Here is a 24,710-nt window from a genome sequence, read left to right on the forward strand (position 1 = left end):
GAAGCAAAATGTAAGCATACCTTTTGAATACCTGCGGTCGACTCCACGACGTTGTTCTCTGAGCCATTGCTTCTGTTAATCATCCTCCACATTTGGGAATACATGCCATCCCTCTCAAAAGGATTCATCCCTTTCACTCGGACGTGCTCATAGACTGCAGAGTCCAAGACAGTGCCATAAGGAATATCCGTCTGCCTCGAGAGATCCTGGAGAGACCTTAATTGTTGGTGAAGAAAAGAGACACAGGAGACTTGAAGCCACATTTTCAAGAGGAAGGAGCTGCAGGCAAACAAAGGGCAGTACATAAGAAGATAGCTGTCAAGACACCTTCTTTAGTTTTTTTTTTTTAATTATTTTTCCTTTTCTTTTTTCTTGAAAGGTAAAGCGAGACTGAAAATTTGGGTTCATGTTTTAAGACACAAGGAGGAATACAAAGGGAAAGGAAGGGGTGGAAAAAGTGAAAATGTATGGAAAGAGACAAACAGAAATAGTAAGAGGATCCTGTCAAATGCCAAGATCCTTTTGGCAGGGGCAAAGGAGAGAAAGGGAGCATTGCAGTCTCTCCAGCTGTATGCAGGAAGTTCAACAGAAGCTGGGTAACAGCCTACATGAGTACAGTTCAAACACACACTCTGCTGCTGGGGAGCTGGAGTGCTGGCACAAGAACTCACCAAATCTAGCCCAAAGCACCTGTGCTGAGTAACTCTATGTTCTACTGGGTTACACTATGAAAGGCAGTTTTGTCATGGTATTCCTGCACTGAACTGTGCATCCATCACATAGGTCACATCCTATATTATTTTCAGCTATTAGATTTTTGTTGTGGTTTCACAAACTGACTTTTCATCAAAGTTCATGTTATTTACTCTAATAAATTTGTTCTGCTTTACATGTTATCTAGTTTTACCCTTCTTTGTAAACAAGAAAAATAACACAGTTTCTAAAGGATCCCAACTTCAGTATTTTCAACACAGATTTGGACTAAAAAAAAATGTATATTATAACCCTTTAAAGTCTCCTTACCTCTTGGCCTTTAGTTTTCCATCCTGTGGAATTCCTCTTCCGTACCTTTGATTCTTTAATGGCATTCATTAAAGTTTCAAAATAACTACTGCCATATGTCTCCTGCCTAAAACCCATTACAGCTTTCCCAGCACAAATTAACAGTATAAACTGCATAAATCTAGGGGTTGACACATAAGGACAAATCAAGGGGTAGAACACCATCTTAAAGAAGGCAATAGCAAACTGTAAAAGCTCATTGCAGATACAGAAAAGCAAACACAAATGTAGGAAACTCATCAAATTCCAAGTTGTGTTTCTGAAACATGTAAACATGGTGGCTACTGAAAATGGCCCTACAGATGGAAAAAAAGGAATTCTTGGGTGTTCTGGGGATGGCACTGAAGAAAACAATAACCAAATCTCAAAAGATATGTATATCTCTAAACAAAACAGAAAGCAGGAAAAGAAGAAATCAATAGAGCTCAATGGCAAGGGTTCAGAAGTTAGCTAAGTAAAAAAGATATCCTTTGAAATTCAGACATATAGTCTTAGAAAAACACTGAACAAGAGCTAAATTCTAATCAGATAACATATAGTAACTGCAAGGAAGGGATAAATTTAATTTTGATGAGTAAATAACTAGTAGTATTAAACCCCCTAAAATCTTCTCCTCTTTCTCCAACAGGATGACATTCCTCTTCAACAGCCATCCTGCAAACAATTAAGACTCATACGGAATCATCAAAGATGAGATGGTAGATGTAATGTGAATTTCCTGAAACCAAGTGTATTGGCCTTCTACTAGAGGACCAAGATACGCCTTTTTCTAGGAGGAAAAATATGAGACTCTAGTAGACTAAGGCATCAGGAAAATAAGTACTGTGGTTAATTTATAATTGAAAAGTTAAAAATAAATTATCAAGTCCATATAAATACCTAGGAGTTCTGAAAGATTAAATATGAAATGGCTGAGCTATTAGTAAAAATAGGAAACCTTGTTACAGCTGTGAGTGAAAGGGAAGCAGTAAATATTTTAAAAAGTGGCAATCAGGGGAATTGTGAAAGTAAACTGTAGCACTAAACCTGCATTATATGGGAAAACTGTGGTTTAAACAGGTTTTAAAATGGCTTTTGGTGGTCTCTTTGCAAACACATGCTTCTTCTTCCCAGCACCCCCCATGTTATCCATGCAGGAATGTCCTGGGAAGGTGTCCTGAGGTGTTCCCCATTGGCCTTTGTTAACCTCTTCCTGTGACTGGGTGTTCCTGTAAGCCCCTTGAGACTTCTAATTGGTTACTCTGTGAATCCTCCTAAACTCTATAAATGTAACATCCCCAACAATAAACTCTCTCTTGCCTCCTCTCCACGCCCGGTGTCCTGTCTCCCTGCCGGCCATGGGGCCACGTGTGTGGGGGGGAGCACCTCTCCCCTCCAGGCTCAGGGCCTGAAAAGACCCCTGAGAAACCCCTGGAGTTCCCTTTCCCCATCCTTCAAAGTGTCGCAATGGTTCTTCAGATGGAAACGGAACTAGAACTGGGCCGCCCCACGCCGTGGGTGGGGAAAGGGATCCAGAGTAGACTACTTAGGTGATATTTTAGGTGATAAATTTAATAAATATAGTGAAATAAGGTTTGATACAATTTTAAAGATCAGTCCTGAAGCTTAGACATAGCCACCAGGTAGGTTTCTCCAGGGAAAGCAATTTAATCATCTATTACACTTTGAAATTACTAAAAAACCCCAAGAATTTCAAAAGGGCCTTCATCTCTTCAAACAATATACAGATGGTGGAAGACGCTGGATAGTCTTCAAACAAGGAATTTAGAAACACTTCCTGGCAACCCTGGGTAGCATTAGAAATACTCAGCCAGAGTGGATGCGCTTGAGGGATTTCAAGGGTAACAAGAACAGCTTTTGCAGAACTAAAAGTCTAAACAAGGAAAGTGTGAAGTTGTTGATGGGGACAGCAGACACAGCTAAAGCTGAGGCACTCAGTGCCTGCGTTGCCTAACTCTTCCTCAGCAAGGTCCCCCAGCAAGGTCTCTGGGAATAGAGGCAGGGTTCAAGGGAGCAATGAACAACCAGCAGGAAGTGGTCAGCTAAATTTCAACTAGACAAGGCAGGGATTGACTGGGATCACTAGACCCACAGAAGCCTATGGGACCTGGCAGGCTGCATCAAAGTGTGCTGAGAGAGCTGGCCAACGTCCTTGCAGGGCCAGCTGCTTTGATTTTTGAAAGGTGAAGGAGATCCCTGGCCAGTAGAGAAAGAAAATGTCCAGACTATATTCAGAAAGATGAAAGAGATGATTCATGGAATTACAGCTGGTCATCCAACATCATGGAGTGAGTCCTCTTAGGCCACATTTCTGAGCATATGAAGGAGAAGCAGCTGAGTAGCCACGGTCTACATGGATTTACCAAAGCTAAGTCATGCCTGACTAACTTGGCTGCCTTCTACAGTAAAATTACTTTGTTTGTGGACAGACATAGTTTACCTCAGCTTTATCAGGGCATTCAATACTGGCTCCCACAATATTCTTGAATCTAAATTAGGTCATTAGGTATGTCTGGGTGGGAAAACTGATAAATTCCTAATTGGATAGTCATGCTCACAGGGTAGCTCATGTGGAGGCTGCTAACAGGTACCACAGAGATCTAACCTGGGACATGTCTTTACCAATAACCCAGAGGAGGTAACCAAGGACCCTCTTTTCAAGTTTGCTGATGACATGACATTGGGGGACCAGCTGACTGCTCAAGAACAGGCTGCTGTTTGAATGGACCTAGAAAGGCTGAGGGAATGGGGGTGTGAAATTCAGCAAGGACAAATGCAAAGTCCTGCACCTAGGAGTGAATAACTCCCTGCAACAACCCAGGCTGGGGCACAGGTCTGCAGAAAGGCACCCCCACAGGCAGCAATGGGCCTTGATAAGAGCTTTGTTCTATTTTACCATTAGGCAAATTGTTGTGCAGAAGTAGTGTATTACTGTTGTGTTGACTGTCTATCTGTCAAAAGCATCACTGATGAAAGGCACTAGATAAATAGAACATACATCCATTCTGTGTTACTGCTGCTGCTGCCAATACACTCCTCTATCTGGCAGTGTTGAGAAGTGCAATGAACCGTCACAGGATGCAAAATGTAATGTCCTGTGATTGTTGTGTTATTTGTCATACTAGAAAAGTATACAAAAAGTATTTATTGAGTCTCCAATTTCCATCGACAACACCTACCAAAATTGCATTCATTACTTTACAAGTCTATGTATAGCCATATAATGTCTAGTATAATAAGCAACAGAGAATTTTTTGGATATATTATTGCTACGTGGTAAATAATTGATATGTGTAGCTGCTGCCACAAACCAGTATGGTTACAAACAGCACAAAAGAAAACCATCTCCTCTGTATATCTTGTGGCTATAAAAGCAACTCTGCTATTTTCAGAAAGGCAAACCAGCACAAGACATCAGCTGTCAGTCTTGAAGTGTACTACAGTCAGGTATGGGAAACATATTGCAAACAGGCTGAGAAGCAAGAAAGAATGCTATCACACACAAAGGCACCACCAGCAGGGAAATAACAAGGAGAAGAATTATGTCAATGCCTTCAGGAAGGCATGTTGTAGTTGCCAAGTCTGGCATTAACTGCAGTCTGCAGTTCCTCATGGTTAGATGTGCTATCCTAAAACACAGCTGCCCTACTCTGCATCTTTACACAGTTGCAGGTGAAGCTCCATGCTGAGAAAATGATGGTAGGAGGACAAAAGCAAGAAAACTAGAAATATAAACTCTACATATGCACTAAACACTGTTGTTGGCAGTAAACCTCAAGTTTTGGTTCACCTGACCATACACTGAGGAACAAGAAAGAAGTTTCAGAACCTTTGACATGTATATGTGTATATTCTGCTGCATAAGCAAGCTGCAAAAGCAGTAAAGATCTATCACATCAGTGGCTCCCTCCCCTCACACAAACATGTAAAATGGGATCATAATATATATGACCTCCTTCAGATGCTGTTTTTTTTTATAACCTGCAACTCTGCAGACTACTAGTGTGACATTCAGAACCTAGAAGCTATTGTACAGCAAAACAAAGAGAAATGAGAAACTTTGACAGAACTAACAGAATTATTAAACCATTGAGGTTCCTTTACCACAGAAAGAACTTTTATAACTACTTTGCCTCCAGCCTGGTTTTATAAGTTACACATTGTTTGGAGTACTTCAATTCCTGGATTAAACAATTCATTCTCTTTTCAGACAAATGCATTTAGTGCATACACAAATCCTCAGCCTCACTATGTCACCCAATCTCACCACACAGCTGCCACACCAGATCTAAAAATAAGGAAAAAGCACTTGTCAAGCTGATTAATTCCTACGGTACAGGGTAACGTTTGATGTCCAAAATCTGATACTGTTATCCACACTGAAATTTAGTTTTGTGATAGTTCTCCGTTGAGCTACCCGCAAAGCGAAACATACATCTTGCAAGAGTAAGCAAATTACAGTCCAACATTTTAAAATTTTTATCTCCTTGAATTTCTAATTTTGAAGCAATAAGGTGGCAGGCACTGATCTCTTCTCTGTGGTGAGCAGTGATAGGACCCAAAGGAATGGCCTGAAGTTGTGTCAGGGGAGGTTTAAGCTGGACACTAGGAAAAGGTTTTTCACCCAGAGGGTGATTGGGCACTGGAACAGGCTCCCCAGGGAAGTGGTCACGGCACCAAGCCTGACAGAGTTCAATGAGTGTCTGGATGATAATCTCGGGCACATGGTGTGAATCTTAAGAATGGTCCTGTGAAGGGCTAAGGGTTGGACTCGATGATCCTTGTGGGTCCCTTCCAGCTCAGCATATTCTGTGATTCTGTGAACGATGAAAACTGTTTAAAAACATAAAAAAAGCAGATATACTTGAAAAAAAAGGTTATAAAATAAAATACCTTTAACTGAGTTTGTATAAAGATAAATTCTACTTCTAGGGAAGTGACCACACAGTCAGGTCACAGTTCAGTTTATTTTTGGCTATCATTCATGCAGCATTGTGGAGAAAAATGTTATTTGTGGTCTTTATGGTATGTTTTTTTATACCTGCAACTACTGGGATAATGCCAATATTATCCCAATGTCAATATTATCTCAAATTAACTAAGTTAATAGGACTATTCTGAGGATGATTTGAGTAATTTGAGGATGAATTATTAACAGACACATGTATTTTCCAGCATTTCTTTTTCTTGTTTAGTATTATGCACCTTAATTAGGCAACAGTTTTCAGGTCACTTTCATTTTATGGCTTAGAAAAAATTAATTATTTTGTAATTAAAAAATTATCTCTGCTTCCAGCTAGAAGAGAAACGTAGTAGGATTGGGATATGTTTCTTTCTCCAAAGTACATTCTGTTCTATAAATTCAAATCAGAATTGGTAAGATGTTCACATATGTCAGCCAAAAGCCTTAAAAAAATACACAAAAATGTTGAAAAGCTAAAGGTCAGCTCCATAAAGAAATAACCAAATTTCTTTTTAGATGATTAAACACCACTGAGATCAGATACTTGGGTATCAACGTATCTTTGTAGATCTGGGTTATAGATCAGTTTAGGCTAGCTGTGTTAGACTTCACTGTTGCACAGAGCTGTCTCTAAGAAGTAGTCACTAAATTTTAGGCAAAACATAACTGATGTCATGGCTTACACTGAAGCCTTTATTTATGAATAATTCAGATAAAGTTTTCCAGTTCTTTTTTTGTTTGCTGGTTTTATTGGTTGGTTGGGCGTTTTTCCTAGGACAGTAAGGATTAATTCACAGGTAGACTTATGCTTAGGGAACAGGGCACATTAAGCCAAGAGATTTAACTGTTGGCAGGGACAGCTGTGGCAGAAAGTAGTAATACAGCTTGCTAGCCAGGTTGAAGTTCTGGGTGAACCATGCTAAAGGAAAGATTAAAAACCATTCTGTTTTTCAGCATCAGGAAATATCTAATTACTGAGTTCTTGTAGAAGTCAGTAGAAGTCTTGTAGAAGTTGCAGAAGTCTTGTAGTCAGTTGCACTGAGCTGTTTAAAGCCTTGGGGACATCTTAGCTTCAAGTGAATCACGGTTTAAAAAAATGTCGTGAAGAGAATGACTGGGCAAGAAAGACAGGCTTTACCTCTATGCCTCCAGTATTAGGAGGTAGAGGTCTCACCTATCAAATAGGACATACTAGTTGTAACATGGAGAGCATAATGTGAACTTGTTTTACATAAGACATAAGATGCAGACTCTTCCCCATAACACGTACAATCTGAAGTCTTAAGCTTCCACACTTTTAGGAGTAGATTAAACTCGAAACCATCTAACACTGGCCTTTCATATGACAAATCGTTTGACTCCTCTGTCCACCCCACTCCTCCAACCTTCCTGTAAAACTTCAGTGCCCATGAGAAGGTGGTGACACCTTCCTCTAACCCAGAAAAAACAGTGCAGTAGTTTGAGTAAAATCAATCTCTGCCCATGGACTCTAATTCTGTCCTAAAGGAATAATAAAACACAATAATGTCAATAGTGGCTTACTGATTAAATTCACAGCATCAGCACCTATGAGAAATAGCTCACGACCTCCAAATTTATTTGGCATTTACCAAGGAAAGCCACTCTTAATTACTATTAATTAATGTTGCATTTGAGACAGTGATCTTAAGATTTAAGGAGCACAGAAATTATGCTTTGCTTTGCTGCCACAATGTTTTGGCATTTGAAATGCTGAGTGTCTTGATTTAAATGTCATTTGCAATGTGGGTTAAGTGCGAACAAAAGATGCATCCAGGAACTACTTTATAACTTGAGTGCCTCTACTCTTAATATTGTGTATTGGCAGAAAATGAAAAGCTGAGCTCCCGAAAGTATTAAAAGTAGCTGTTAGTCTGGAAAAAGAGATTAATGTCCACTCTTTTCCTTCTAGTTCTTCTAAATCAATTTAAAAACTGTAACGATTTGATTCAAATTGAACACCGAAGCAGGGCATGAATGCCATCAAGTGAGGTTATACAGAAAAGATCTACTTCAAGACTCTCTAGGGAAAGGGTACATTTAACTAGTCCTCCCTAGTGCACTGACTAACAAAATTTTGCATGCTTTGCTTCTCAAAATAGAATTCTGGATACCATGAGGAACTGACTAGGAAGAGTGATCCAACCTTCACACCAGACAAGAAAGGGAAGCTGCAAAAGCTCTGAACACAAACTGTCTTCATATCCAAAAGCTGAAATGCAGTAACTACCAAAAAGTTTCACAGAAATGGAATATGCTGTGGACTGCTTGAATCCTCCTATCTTTTGTAAAAGATATCACAAGGACCATACCTTCAACAACACACTGTAGTATCTGATGCTAGCTGGAAATCGGAAATGAAAACCTATTAACTACTTGTTATATCTGTGCAAACCTACTGACTTCAATTTCTTTCATTTTTCTGACTTCTCTGAAGCTGGCTGGATAGTACTACAACCAGAATCTCGATTACTTTCTCCAAATGCTCATACTCATTTCCATTCTGGCCTTCAAGGCTCCCCAAGGTACAATTTGAACTGCTAAAAAAAAAAAAAAAAAAAAAAAAAAAAAGTGTAGCATCAGCTTTTTTCTTTATTGCTTATTCATGTTTTCCACTTTGCAGTAATTCAGCATGATAAATAAACAGCTTCTCTCTTATGTGCTGGTTTCAGTTCCAATGTTGGCAGTTTTGTAAACTAAAGTTTTACACTCCTGCCGTAGTTAGGATAACTTCATTCCCTAATGGATACTTAACACATTTAATTACTCTATTTTTGAGCTGAAAGTGCTGTTGAAAAATGTCTCTGTTCTTTCATTCCAGGAGCTCTCCAGCTGCAACATTTTCTACTGAATAAAACATTTTCAGTGACTTTGCCCATAAATAATACAGCACAAAGACCAATGTAGTCCCAACTGTACATAACAACCTCAGATTTCCACTGAGGGTTTTCTAGTGACATCATAATAAACTGCAAGAAAAAGCTGAAGATGTATTAAATTATAGTTTGGGTATATTTTATTCTTTTTTTAGACATGATAAGAAAACACAGACATTTTTCACAGTAATTTGAACATTTTTCTGGACTACTTCAAAACTAGAAGGGGCATGATTTTAAAACAGGATGCAGAGGCATATTTCATTCTTGTAAGGACAAACTGAATGACTGAATATATAACTATTATTTATTTTCCATGAAAAAATTCTCATGTTTTATTCTTCACAGTCCTAACTCAAATTTAAAGCTTTTTAAACTTAGAAAAACCCCCAAAAAACCCAACTTCCCTCAAAACCTCTCGCTCAGTGTCGACAAACATTGACACAGAATATCATTTTACTCCCCTATACATTTTGAAGGGATTGTAATTGAAACTATGGAGTCAAACAGTTGGGTTGTGTCAAAGTCCCCTGCAGCATTCCATGATCTCAAAGTCTGTTATTCAGAACAAAAAAGAAAATCATCACTTGTTTTAATTGTTTAATAATTTGCATAATGTGATTTTAGTCTCATTTACATATCTCTGTCTTAGGGTATTTAGCCTTCTAATAGAGGAAAGCATTGGGGTTGTTATCCCAGAAAGGAAGGGTAATGAAACAGCCATAGCAAATTTCCAGCTAGGAATGAATAAGAACTGATAAAGCCTGGGTGACTTGGGCCAAGGGACACCCAATAAGCAGGGAGAAAGGGTTCATGAAGCGTGAGAGGATGCTCCTAATGGGGAGAGTCAGGAGACAACCAGGCACTCGAAGTTAGACTGCTTCTGTTCTTGGTTCTGAACTTCATTTTCCAAATGAAACTTGCAAATGAAACTTGTCTGCTATTGGAGATGTTTACTTGCCTGTGTGCCATGAAAGCCTGGATTGGTTTTAGTATGTAGAAAATCCTCACCTAGAGGAAAAGTGCCTTGGTGTGAGCATGGTGACCAGCTGCCATGCAGTGCTGTTTGATCCTAACCTATGAATTCACAATAGGCCAAGGCTCCTCCTACTCAGTCTGCAACAGTGGCTTGCTGTCTCAAGGGGAATTTCAGAGAGGTTTGGAAAGCAGCTGAACTAGAGGCAGAAAGATCTTAGAGGATGATACACAGAAGTCAGGGACTTGAATCAATGACTGAGAAAACTGAATTTTCCCTAAGGCCATCATTGAGCCTGACTTGAAGGTCAGGTTCTTAGCTTTCTGGAGGAAGAAATACAGCAGAATGTGCCTCTTTTGCAAAGAAGGATATATGGGAAAGGCTAACTTGTCACTCCAACATATGGAGTTGTTGCCTCAAGATTAAAAACCTGCTATGAAGAAATGGCCAGCTGCCCCTTGGAGTGCTTGGCTAGCTAATGCTTCACTGTATTTTCTAGTCTCTGCTTTAAGCCAAGAGTGAGCATTTGAAGGTGGAGGAGGCCACTGGTGCATTGGGAGTGAGGATAACTCAGCATGTAGCTTGCTGAAGGAGAGGAGACTTGTCCTAGTTAGAGCAGCCGGGACCAGTTCATCGCTGTGTGTGTGTAACCCAAACTGTGTATTCTACATCCTCTATGCCATTTCCCAGGAACTGTTAACAATAGACCATTTGCAGCAGCTGCCCAGAGCACACCTGGCCCCTCAGGCTATAAGCTGGGTGAGACAGGAGGATGTTCCTATCCTCATACCAATGACTCAGGTGTGATAACTCCCCTCCAGGGAGTCATTAGCCTGAGCGGTCATGTCTGTTAATGGGCCACCAAGGATTCCAAAAATATCTCACGACTCACAATCATCCATTGTGGAACTCCCTGCCCTGGGGGAGGTACTGGGCATTCCCAGTCAAACCTGAGGGTATATAATCTTGGGGTCTTGGGACTTCTGGCCCACTCGTAGGATCCAGAGGAGGACTAGAACCTCAACCGGACTGCAACCATCACTCTTGAGTGGACTGCAATCACCACCCTCGACCAGACTGTGACCAGCACTCTCACCAACAGGTCTTCTTTTTCTTTTACTTTGGACCCAGGAGGACCACGTGGGGCTCAGCACGGGGGCCAACGAACACCATTCTGTTTGTGCCCCAGGCCACTGGGTTATACATCTGGGTTTTGTGGGTTAAAACCAATTGTTTATCTGTATAATTGTATTTATTGTATTATTTTTATTAAATTGTAATTCTGACTTATAATACCTTTTGAGTTGGGTTCATTTCTCCTCCTGGTTTATCTTTAAATCAGCACAATACTGGAGTACAAAAGGTCAGAGAGAGGGTAGGAGGCCTAGAAAGATTCCTGTGGTATGGAGAGATGGTCTGCAAAAAAGGACTGGAATGTATGACAGAAAGAGAGTTCACTATAAAAAGGACAGGAAAAGACAAGGACACTCATGTTAGGGAGGCCTCAAGCAAAAGAACCAATAGGTAAAAAAGAACAATGCGATCTGCTTGTGTGGTAAGAGAACACTTGAGAGCAGAAGGAGCAAAGCTGATTAATGAGTGAGTTTTTTATGGTTTGTTACTGCTAACACATCTTTGCCCTGGCAAGAATAGGTGAATTCAGCTTTGAGCTCTCCATACATTGAAGAAGCATTGGGTTCTCCCTGATCAAAGTGTCAGAACACAAGTATTGTGGGATATGCCTGAATAGAAAGCACAGCTGGTATACACAGCAACAATTTACACTTTCCCATTTCGAGCACTAATACACTGGTTATCTCAAACTCAGTTGCTTCTTTCAAAATACATATGTGTGCATATATACATATGTATGTGCGCCACAGGGAAAAGTATCTGCTAGAGGCCAAAAATTTTGATCCTAAAAACAACGTATCTCCAGGGAGACTGACAGTCTATGGTATATTGTTATTTTTCCAGCTTCTCAAGATGATAAAAATTTATTCCTTTTATCACATTTAAGTAGAACATTCATACCCCTCTACATGTATATTTATGTTCGCCCTCCTTTCCCTTGAATCATTCTTTATCAACTTACTGGATGGAGTTCTCAATGCGTGTGATGGTGAGGAAAGCTGCTAGGTTTGCTGTGTAGGAGGAGATGACAATCAAAGCAAAAAGCCACCAAGCTCCCATCATCAGTCGGGTTGCCAGGGTTGTGTATGGAACCTCTCCTCCTGTGGGAAAGAAGGAAAAGCAAGAGTTTTCATTTAGCAGAAGGGAAACCCAGATCCTCATTGTTCATGCATTGCTCAGGAGAACTAGACTCCAGGGTCAACAGGGTAAAACAGTTTACTAAAGTCTGGTGCAGGACTTGGAGCCACACTTTCTATCCAACAAAAGGACTGAAGGAAGCCCACACTGTCAGTTATCATTTCTGTATTTAATCTCTTTTGCTATTGTGCCTTTAATTGCAATTCATTTGCCAGTCCTGTCCAGTAATGGAAATAGACTTCAAGATCTCAGAACAAAACCAGCAAAAGTAAATTCCTACAATGGTCTTTCCTTAGAGATCTTATCTACAAACCTTAATTAAGTTTTTCTTTCATTCTGGGGAACATAAAGTTAAAAAACCCCATCAAAACACAATTACTTTTCACAGTTCTCTAGGCAGGCAGATGCTCATGAGAACCATATGTATGTGTACGACTTGCTGCAAGTGAACTTGGACATGGAGGAAAAAAAAGTCCCATGTATTGAAGAATAAAGCAAAAATTGTTTTGTATTCCCATAGTTGCTTTCCTTTAAAATCCTACTGCCATGAAAACAGAACATTAGCAGCAATTAAGCCTACCAGGATAAGCTGCATACCACCGCCTGTGTGACCAGAGCCCAGTTAGGCAAGCCATGAAAAGCAGCATTTTTTATTCAAATAACTGCCCCAAAACACACTAGTTTGGAGTGTTTGCAAGAGCTCTTTGAGTTAAAAACATATGAATCACAGATTTTTAGATGAAGGAAAGTTAATTTTTTAAAAAAATGAATTTAAAAATTATGCATGCAGCATAAGTTTTGTCACACTACAAGTAATTAGGGGAGACTGAATACAACAAACACCCACAGTCAACTGCTCAAGATGTTCACCCTTTTCTTCTCCCTCGACACTCAGCAATTTGAAAAGTTGACATTACTTTTGAGGTAGCTTTCTCAGATGCAAAATGATGGTACAGTACCTAGGATTTGCAAAAGCAGTCTGTTACTGATTTAATCCTCTGTACATAGTTTTTTTTTTTTTACTTATGTAATAACTCCTTCATGTTTCCCCAGCAAGTAGGTTTAAAGGGAATACAAGTTACAATTATTCCCACTCCACGAACAAACAATTTTCAATTAAATACAGAAAATAGATATTTAATAAATGCTATATATGAAGGATCATCTTACTTTTTTATCAGTTTGTCTTACCTACACAAAGCACTGGGAACTCTGCATCACCATTCAGATTTGAAGCTTATGTGCAGTTACTATATGTGAAGTAATAACTGACTCCACTCATTTATACTTTTGGTATTTAAACATTGAAATCCTTTGCCTTTTGAGAATTCCAGCATTGAAAGACAAAATCTATGTTAGATCAGCACAGTTGGAAATTAATTTTCTTTTATTTCCAAGATGCCATTTAATTGTCTGAAATAAGAATCTGCTGATCTGATTGGGAGATATTATTTCAGTTTAAGGATTATTGAAGATGAACACTAATTTCAACATCTAAAGATTTGGTTTTCGGTGCTGCATAAATTTTAAATTATTTTTAATAGATTATTTCTACTTAACAACAGTTTTTGCAATGTCTTTGGAATACGTAATTTAAAAATTATTTTTTTTTAATAAAATCAAAAGAGCAGACAGTTATATTAATTTATTAGAAAAGGCTGTTTGTCTTTTTAACTTTCAGGTGCCAATCCCTGCAGACAATCTTTACATTGAATTGAAATGGGTAGCATGATTAAGAAGAAGCCAATAATCTCCTGGACATCCTTGCATTTTTGTTTTTCAGTTTAATGAATAAAGCTCTAAATTGTCATAGTTTTTAATTGAAATTAAATGTCAGAAAAGAGAGGACCACTGAAAGTGACACACCTGCCTTCTGGTTTCCAAGTGAGGATGCTGTGCAATAAATGAACATGAAAGCCATTACAGATCCCTAAGCTACAGCATTTCCTACTGTTCATACAGTGTAGCTTTCCCCTACATCAGTAAGGTTGTTCCCCCTATTCACTGTTACTTTTTCCTTCTTTCCCCCATGTCAAAAGTAGACTTTAAAACCCATGAATGCTGGTTAGCCCAAGTGCTTTTAGCTCATCCAGGTATTTGTGTAGTCTTGTTCCTAATTCACAGTCATACCTTGTATATCAGAAGTCAATAAACGAAGCTTGAGGCCAAAACTTGTATCTGAGTACATGTACAATAAACACATTTAAAAATAATTCAGCACTCCTCTAAAAATCCTTGCACTGAGCCTTCTTAAACCACCATTTCTAAAGCGGGGCTGACACAACAACTGTCTAAGTGCATGACTTTTAAGCTGTACAGACAGGGTACTTCACCTTTCCCAGTGGAAGAAGGATAAACAAAAATCAAAGGAGATCTTTTACTGTCATGGTATCATTTCTTTGGTATCTAATTAGGAGACTTAATGCGATACAGTCTTGTTCCATTGTACTGTTTGCTAAAACACTTCCTGTACCATGACAATTCACCTTAAGAAATCTCTTCACTCTCCCCAGTTTTGTTTCTGGGGACAAAGTTTCCAAAGTTTTCTTTCAGTCCAAATTTACGTGTTTTCTCAGTGCAAAAGAGTACCAATTCACTCAGGAGAGCAACAATCACTGGTTGTCCATGAACATTACCATGATAAAGAGCTACAGACCTAACAGACACTATTCTTGATTGTAAATGCAGAAGGGACATGCATGCAAACCTCCCTGAGCTCTGCTTTCCTATATCTAGTATGATTTTCAGGTGCATCAACATCTTTATGGATGACAACGTATTCCAGTTACAAGGGGCTATGCACAGCAAACACAGCAGGGGAGCTAAGAAAATGGAACAAATCTTTGCCTGCTATTTTATTTTGTATCACACCAGCAAAACTTATAACCCCTAATGGCAAAGGGGACCACTTGGTGTCATGTAAACACACACTGATGACCAGAGTAAAATCTGTTCTATCATACCTCATTCCTATAGCAAAATTCATCAGTGGGATTTACTATACTGGCTGTGGTTACACTAAAAACACTACTGTTGTAGCATGCCGAGCAACACTTTAAAGCACTGAGCTCCACTCATGAAACAAGTGGAAATCAAAGAAGACATTCAGCAGTCCTGGAGTCGCTTTGTCATCTTGAGAGACAGATCTCAAATGAATACAGAGGCTATATTATTCTTTATCTTGGCCTTTCCAATATACTGGCAGAAGGGTTTAATGCAGCACAAAATGAACCTGTAGATCACCCATGTTGTGGCTACAGCTCTGAGTATAATTCATCTGACACATGATGTGTGCTAATATCCCTTAAAAAATCTAATCTGCCTTTAAAATTTTCAGATTGCATATGCAGGAAGGAAAAGACACTTTCCAGAGTAAACTGAACTAGAAAAATCAATCTTCTTGGTAGTTTCCTGAAAAAAGTTGAATTACTGTAGAAGTCAGAGTGAAAGAAATTACTTTTAGTCCTCCCAGGCTCATCTAATGCAGTTCTGCTTCATCAATCCTAGACTACTTAATGCTGGCCTACTTCAGATGACAGGCTTAGACTGCAACTTATTTTATAAATTTTTGTTTATTCCCATTTCTTTCCAAGTGCTTCAAGCTAAATAGAAGGCAAGAAAAATAATGCATTGTCTTGACAATGCAAACAATATAATGCAGAATTATGACAGATCTAAATATCAGAAAAAACCCATCCTAGGAGATACAATGTGAACCTATACAATTCCCATACAGATTTTTAATACTTTTAAAATTATTCTCCCTCGTTAGCAGTCAGTTTAAAAGTTTCTTCAAGTCAAAAATCACAAGAGAGGATTATGGGCAAGAAGGAGGGATGAAATCATGGAACAAATGGGAAAATAGGGAAATTGAGGATAACATCCTGGTGAGATCTTGGTATTTCATAATTCTGGACTAAAACTGAAGAATTCAAAATGCATAGGCTCTTTGTCCAAACATCTTTTTCTCAGGATTTGTCAATTGTTTGCTTGAAGAAAAACTGTGTTCATCTGCGTCGTTCAGAACTGTAACAGTGTTTCAGATGGAAATGAAAAAAATTCTCGTTTGTGGACAAAAATAAATGGTGCAATGTTTCTTGAAGCCGTTTCAGCTGCAGTTGGTAAATAAAAGGGTTCAAACCTGGTGGCAGCCATCTTGTTGAAAAGTGATGCAATTCTTGTTACTATTCAATCCAGGCAGTAAACATGCAAGATAAGTTGTCTCTGTCTGATTTAATATCAGGTTAAGAACTTCACTGTGATTGCACAATACTTATAAATAAAATTACTTTGCTTAACAGCTCAAAAATTCTATTTTTACTATTATTAAAGCAAATAGCTTGGCAGCATAGAGCCCAAAATGTTGAGATATTCTCAACAGAACTGATTATGAGAAATGAGCCTTTTGAAGATTAATTATTGAAATGTACTTTATAAACAACTACACATGCAGAGAAAACCCATAAATCACCATTATTCTATGTCCTGGATTTCATAACTAAACTAAATGATGTTTCTGAGGGGAATTGAGAGCCGGACTGGGAGTCTGCTGCAGCTACTCCCAGAGAAGGCTCTATCCTTCCACAGGAAGGACACTACACAAATCATGACCTCTATTTGTGATAACCGTAACTGCCAGGGAAATACCAGGGACTAGATTTTTATTATAGATAAAACCCAATTTGTCACCAGTACTTACCATCAAGGCTATCTTACTATTCTCACTGTAAGAATGTATCTCAGTTACGAATAACTTTGTCAAATTTCAATCACCTAACCTGCAATATTCTCTGCAAGAGGTCTGGAGTGACCTGAATTTCTGCTTAGGGAGTTTTCCAGATAATTTAGAGAAGCATGAAAAACACATTAATTGTGACTGTTTTGTTGAGGAGCTGTAATACTATCAAACTTGAAAGCAAGAATCTTGACTGTGCTTGGAAAAGGAAGGTGAAAAAATAATAGGGTGGGTTATCTGGGGACAAAGTTTGATTTTGCTTTTTCTTACAAAAAATTCTGCCCACATTCAGTGAATTATTGGCCTTTGGTAAAAAACACAAAGGACTGGGAGCTGGCTGCAATTTAGCCTTCAGCTTGTTAGAACAGTCACATCAATTATGCTGTGCATCTGCAATTTCCATAAATAAAGAAGTGTAGACTTCTGTTGCAAATAGTTTAGATCAATGTACGTCTTCTGTTTTCTTTGTAAAAGGGACATTAATAGAGAGTGGGTGTAAGGGAAGTAGTTTGCATTAACAAAGAGGCAAAGGCATTTTATATTTCCACTATTTCTTGCTATGAGAAACAAAATCTAAAGTTTGACTGAGCTCTGTTATCTTTACAAAACTCTGCAAAGCAGAGCTCTTCAAAGACAGAATCTTTCAGGGCATTAGCTATTGCTATTGTTCTGTTAAAAACTTCCTTGATAATATAAAATCTCTCCTGTTTTCAATTGGAAATTTTCAATTCAGTATAGGACAAAAAATACTTTACAGTCCATGAAGCCTATACCTTTTTCTACCAGCTGTGAAAGAAATGCAGCTTCAAAGTTGTCAGAAAGTCTCTCATCATGAATTTTTCTTCCTTTCTTTTTGTTTTTTTTTATCCATATTTTCCCATTCTTCCTTGAACTATGCAGAATGTGTTAATTTCCATAACATTTAAGCTGGCATGTCATAACTTGAATTTGTAATATTACATTTTGTGCTGAAGTTAACACCCATTGACCACAGCAGGCACAACGTATTATTCTACAGGAGAATACAATCCCTTGAATTGTAATGCCTTCCAAATAAGCTTGTAAATCAGTGGTTGAATTCCCTATCCTTGCAAATATTGGCAGATTGCAGAGGATTGAGGCTGGGGAAGGAACTGATCATGAGGCAGGGCTGGCAGCCAGATTCTACAAGGTCTGGACAAGTTCGAGAGCCAGGTATTGCTTTTATTCAACCCACCACCTGTTCCTCTTCTAGCATTTTGTTTTTATTAAAATGTAGTGTTGTGTTTTGTTTCTTCTTAAAAATTATATATGAAAATAGACATCCAGATATTTTGTTTCACATATGAAATATTTCTACAAGTCTTAACTTCCTGAAATAAACTCCATCTAGGTATTATTACTATACTGTGGTAATACTCCAGATATATTAGGAATTGCTTTTTGGGTTACTGGAAGTAGCAGGATTGGAAGGGAAAAAATTTTTTTTTTTACTTAAGTGATTCTAAAAGTTTCCATCAAATCCCAAAGTTCAAGTAATTTTTTTAAATAAAATAGTAAAAGTCATGTGCAGTGGGGATTTTCATTGTCAAGATATTCTCACATATCAGTTTGCTAAAAATAAACGTGAAGTAAATCATAAAAAAAACCAATTTCTAAAGAATGAAACAGTTAAAATGTTGAAATATTTAGAAATGATCATATTTTCTTCTATTTCACAAAAAACCAACTTAGTGGAGTCTTTGTAAATTAATGAAAATTTAGATATTCATTAATCTTAAAATATGAAATATTAGATGAACTTTCGATGTTTATCTTCCTAGCATACAACTGATAGAGAACATTTTCATATTCCTACTCCAACAGCAGCAGAGCTCTTCTGAGTTTATAGCTGGCCTATTCTTTTCACTGAACACAAGTCCTTCATATGTCAAACACTGTGCTTAAGGCACAAACCAAACATATCCTAACTCTGTCTATAGTGAAAATCTCTTGTGTATTCTGTTTTTCATTTCCCAGTATTATTCTGTCTCTTCAAGTACTGTGCATTATAAAGCATTTTTCTCTATGCCACTGGTATACTTAACCATAGACATGCTTAATTACTTTTTCTACAGCCTTCCTCTGCCTTTTCTGGATGATTTTGGGAAGGATTGTTGTTGCACTCATTGAGAAATGCTAATGTTTTGTATAAATATGTAACTTCAATACCAGACTATTTTAATGGTGATATCTTTTGGAACTGTTAAGTGTCTGTTTATATTTGTTAGGTCTTTCAAGTTGTTACATCTGTATTTTAAGATGGAAGAAAAACTTGAATTCAAGGTTCAGTTTGGTCTTCAGGTATACATTAGATTTTTTTGTCAGCTTTCTAAAACCTGCCCAGTGCTCCAAGACTCAAATCAAATAACAGACATCCTGGAAGCTACTCACAAAGCTCTCTTAAAATTTTGTTTTTTAAATCTGTCTGAATTTGCCGATTTGAAAATGTCTGATGTCAGTAGCTGCCATTTAATATTCACTACATGGAAAGTATTTAATTTGCTTTTCAAAAATAGAGAAGAGATATATTTATTGCCTTTCTGGCGTAACTATTTTGAATAGTATCACCTTCACCTAATGCACCAATGCCATTAAGGTTTCTTTAGCTCCTAGTAAAATTTTCAAAACCCTCCTTCCTGTTGTTGTCAGCTTTGACTCACCTCTGTGTATACTAGCTCCCCATGTCATTTTCTTCTGAAGTCAGTAGTGTCTAACACTTTCGTGCAACGTTCCTTTTTCTTTCAATATGCTCTCTATGTGCATTCCACATTGTTCAGTATGGGTAGCTTGAGGCTTGAAACATACACCACTCAGATTGAATGCCCCTATTATACCCCACATTTTCCATTACGCATTACAGATATGCACTATGAGAGCCAAACATCCTCAGCTCCAGTATGATTTCGTGGTCCACAACAGACATTGAATCCCATCCCATTTTGTGCTCCAGCCATTAGCACACAGTCACAGAAAAAAGCCAAGATAAGTTCTTTCCAAGCTCTCAACCTCTGGAATAACTAATGCCATTTTGACATAGTGACACTCTTCTTCCCCTTTTGCCCACCTCGTCCATCTGGCTTTCAGTATTTCAAAGTATCATATGTTCCCACTAGATTCCAGAAACATCATGAAGACCAAATCTATATTTGTATGAGTTTAGCTGTTCGTGTTTATTACTCAGATTTCTTACACTGGTCTATAGGCAATTAAAGAGTGTGTCCACTTTATCATTTGGTGTCCTGATAAATTTTCTTGCCCCTTAACGTCTTACTTCTGAACTAAACAATCAATCACTCTCTCCCATTTGTTGTTGTTAGTCTAATGATCCCCTGACTAATCTCATTACATTTGCTCTCTGCAAGATTGTTTCCTTTCAGCTGGGTGGGAAGCACTGTCCTCATTGCGCTCCCAGAAGGGAAGCAGTGATGCACAAAAGAAAGCTTTCCTCATTTATTTCTCCCCTTTATGTGACAGGGAGAAAATCCAAGACTATAAGTCCTCTCCTTCAGGCTTATTTCAAATCACTCCTAGTTATCTAAAATCTGTGAAGGAGTTTGAGAAGCTGCATCTTATACATGCTTAAAGATCCTTATCACCAACTCCAGAAGCCGGCTAACCTGAGGGTATATGCACAGCCTTGTGCAGACAGATGAGTCTTTCCCCAAACTCCTACCAAGGAGCTCCAGTCTGAAAGAGAGATACCATGCTACCTTGTCACTCTCTGTTACTGCTGGCCAGTAATCACCTCCAAGCTGTATTTCATATCTTGAAAACTCCCTCTGAAAATCCTGTGTTTGCTACTGCTGTGTATCTGTTTGGATATGCCCCTGGCATTTGACTCACATACTATGGCTCATTGCTCAGCTCTGTTTTCTCATTAATAGAAAGAGATTACCCATGCTGAGATTTCAAATGCTGGGACTAATCAAGGACTAGTGGTAATGCCACTAAGCCCTTATCAAGTTATGGCCCAGTGTACCCATCTCATAAATCTGGTCAGAAGGCCTTGACATGCTACTTGATGGACAAATAGAAATATCCAAAAGATGGAGAAAATGACTACTCACAAACTATTCTGCCTGTAACACAGGCTCCTCGGTCATATTTAAAACTCTCCTCTTTGAAGCTAGAAAATGCTCTGGCATCAAGGAAAGGGCTAGAGCTATCCAGTGCAAACCATTTCAGCCTCTTACAGCATTGGCTCACCACTGGTTAGCGACCTACAGTGTTAGTAAGTTGAGTCTCTGCTGCACCTATTGTCAAATTATTTTTCTATCAGTCTTCAAATACCCAGCTCACTTAACCTGCTGTCTCTACTGCAACAGCTTCATTCTAGTGGCAGAGGGCTAATAATTTGGCCACCAGGCTCCCTTGTAAAATTCTGCAAGATACAGCAGGAACTGTCAGACATCCTTGAGTAAAATTTTGTTTGGAAATTAATCTATCTGCATAAGTCTGTCAGACACACCGTTTCACTACAAGCTTCCAATCACTTGTTTCCGCAGAGCTCTCCTTTTCTCCCTGGGTCTAATTTTTATACAACAGTAGTTAGTTAGAGGCACTACAAAGATGAAAAACAGTTTGTGAGAATAACACTCCTAAGGGCAAACCAAAGAGGGCACCCAGACAAGACACCTTCAGGTAAATGGGAGTTTTAACTTTAAAGGTCAGCTTTAACCCTCAGGTACTGAACACGCTCTTTCTACAATGTTCACCGTTTCCACTAAGCTGTGACTAGACCGTGCAGGATTCAGCCTCAGAATAATTTGGATAGAACTGCACTCTGTCTGCTACTACTTTTTAAAGCTGCTGTGTTTTTATAGCTGTAAAACTATTCCATAAACCAAACTCCTATTCCTCCTAAACATAATGATTCGTGCTTGCAGAGACGAAAGCAGAGTATGAAAACAGAGAAAATTTGTTTTATGGGAAAAGCAATAGCAAGTCAAAACCAAAATCTAATTGACTTTCTTTAAGGCTATTTTAAGCAGAAATTCAAGCCTCTATTAAAAAGGAGAACAGTACAATGATGAAAATTTTAACTTGCTTTTTTCATTCAGAAATTTTTAGATAAAACTCAAACATTTAAATATATACCAAAAGTATAAAAAAGAGTCTAATAACTACATTCCAGTAGAAAGGGATCTAATGTGATAATGGAAAGTCTAAACTCTTTTCAGCTGAGCTGAGATTCCAATTTTCTGCATCACTAGCAATGATAATGTTACACAAACAGTGTTCAATCATTAAATTAATTCTCATTAAATCAATGTCCTTAAAGGCCAAACAGTCCTTTGATAATTACCTGGTTAAAGTGATGTTAGCATAACATATTAGTTATAGTATATTTATAATTCCCTTCACAACAATAAATCATTTCTTTTCACCCATCTTGAAGAAATAGTGACAATAATGCAGGAGTTGGGAAAGGAAGCATGCCATAGCACCATGCAGGAAATGGCTGTGCCCTAGCTTCTCCTGGTATCTGTGATACTTCAATAACACACATTAAACAGATTTTCATTTCTATTAGGTAGTATTTACAGCATGAATCTTCAAAGTTATAAGAATTAATTCCTGGCTTTTAGGCCTAGACCAATAGCTTAAGGACTTATTTAAGATATCAGCAACTTTGCAGTGGTCAGATTATGCCTTTCTGTAGAATTAGCAAAAGATGTTTACTATTGAAAATCAAAGTTTATAATAGATAAAAGTTACAAATAATAGTGTGCACTAATTTAATGCCAATACACTATAGTGACTTGTGCAACATAATTACACAGACAGAGAAGGGATGGAGAGATTTTACAGTGCTTCTAAAGTTCTGGAAAATGTATCATAAAGTATATTTTGTTTTTCCCTTTTGCTGTCAATAGAAAAGAGAAATAATGATTGCAGCTAAAGTTTAAAAATTGAGGTATCTACTTGTATTAACTTAAGTTACTGGGAGCTCTTAGATGAACAATTACTAGACTTACACTACACATATCCAGATGCTGAAATATCCTACAAGTCTTGATATTTGAAAGTGCATGTTTTGATATGTGTAACTATGACTACATTGGAAGTGTGAGGCTTGCTATCCACCTCTAAAGAATCTGTTGGCTGAAATATATTGCATTAATGCTGCTGAAGTGCATTGGTTCATTGGAAGACTTAGCAGAGTTTCAAATTTAATTTTGGAGTTACCAATCATGGTACCACTAAATTACATAATCATAAATAATTGTGTAATAAGCCTAGTCATTTTACAAATGGTTTTCTGCTAAAAAAAAATTCTGTGACCAAATAATCTTTTTTGCCACTTTTACAACATAGGACAATAATTTTGCATGATATAATTACTCACACACCTGCACACATGGAGACATACACAGACTAGAGATCAATGTGCATGTGCAAGAAACACAAGGAGTTTCTGGGGATCCTGTTCTGCAGTGCTGTGATATGTGCTTTTAAGGTTGTGCTTGACTGCATGCCTGTATAAAGGCGCTATTTGCAGCCACTGTGAATGCATCAAAGTGAAATATGCTTGCTATTATTTTACAGGATATTGGCACTGGATCTTAACAAATAACCTTTCATGCTGACAACATTTAGAGTAGATTTCAAGAGATGCTGAGACCTCTCAATTACTAATGGCTGTATTCAAATGCTCTGAAGCCTCAAACAATGAACCACAATTATCATCTGTGATATGTATTCATAAGTGGCTAAGAAGCTCACTGTCACATGCAGTTCGCATAGTGGTGGTCTTTCCATAGACTACTGACAGTGTTATACATAGTACCTTCAGGGACAGAAAAAAGAACTGTGCACAATGGACTGAAAACAGACCATCTGTAGATAAAATTAACAGTAAGCTAAACAATGTCATTAATGAGGTATAAAAGTGTGGCTTTAGCTAAAAACCTGTCAGGAAGGACATGAATATAAGGGATAGAGTCCCCTTTGGCTGAAAATGAGCAACTACAAACCAAGCAAACAAAAAAATAATGCAGTGAGACCATAAGGACAAACAGTTATTCCAATAAGCTGTCTTTTGACAGCTACTTTTCCCCATAACCTTTTTACCTCTACATAATTCTGTGATTCCCCAAGATTTTGGGGGTGAAAGGAATTTAAAAGAAGTCACATATTCAACAATAAGTTTTTGTTTGAACTTGCAAAGATTTTTTATAAATCTGTTCTTGTAAGATTTCCAAGCATCCATCATCATAGAGTGACACCTGACTACTTCAGAGGCAAATGAATCACAGGCATCTTGGATACATTAGTTCAGTTTCCATGTCACTAATTCTAACCATCTTTTAATTTTCAGAGTGCTTCTCTGCAATGAACTCCTAACCTTATAGAATTTAATCATCACTAGTAAAAGAGTTCTAATTATTTTCCCAAATAACACATCTTAAAATTTAGACTAAAATTCCACTTCAGGTACATCCTGCAATGTTGCCATCAAAGTGATCTGTAAAACTCAGATGACCTAAACTAGTATTATGATAGTGAACAGAGGACAGAATGAAAACCTCATCCTTTTAAGTTTCACAGAGAATAATGCTATAATGCCATTTACTGACGAAAATCATTAATACAAATGCTTATGTCTGAAAGGTGAATAACCTGCTTTCTACTGCAAATCAGCTATCACCCTGTTTAAGATCGCAACTCAGATTTTTTAGAAGTGAAAAGCTACTTCAAAGGCGACTTTACAGGATAGCAAGGATTTTCATCTTCCGGGATATAGAAATAAAAGAAGCCATTGTAAAAACGAAATACATGCTTATA

At 38.0% G+C, this 24,710-nt stretch overlaps 1 protein-coding gene across 2 annotated transcripts in view; it reads right to left on the reverse strand.

Annotated features, from left to right (window-relative positions):
• The window catches only part of GRID2 (glutamate ionotropic receptor delta type subunit 2), a 693,976-nt gene that overhangs the window by 91,959 nt on the left and 577,307 nt on the right, over positions 1-24,710 (reverse strand). For both annotated transcript variants that reach the window (XM_027635943.1, XM_027635941.1), the window contains 2 exons: positions 11,991-12,129; positions 21-216 (listed from right to left, as the gene is read on the reverse strand). In XM_027635943.1, the coding sequence (XP_027491744.1) occupies positions 21-216; positions 11,991-12,129 (335 nt within the window). The remainder of the gene's footprint in view (positions 1-20; positions 217-11,990; positions 12,130-24,710) is intronic.

This window comes from Corapipo altera, unplaced genomic scaffold (assembly GCF_003945725.1).
Source record: "Corapipo altera isolate COAL_440 unplaced genomic scaffold, ASM394572v1 22b, whole genome shotgun sequence".
Taxonomy (NCBI): domain Eukaryota; kingdom Metazoa; phylum Chordata; class Aves; order Passeriformes; family Pipridae; genus Corapipo; species Corapipo altera.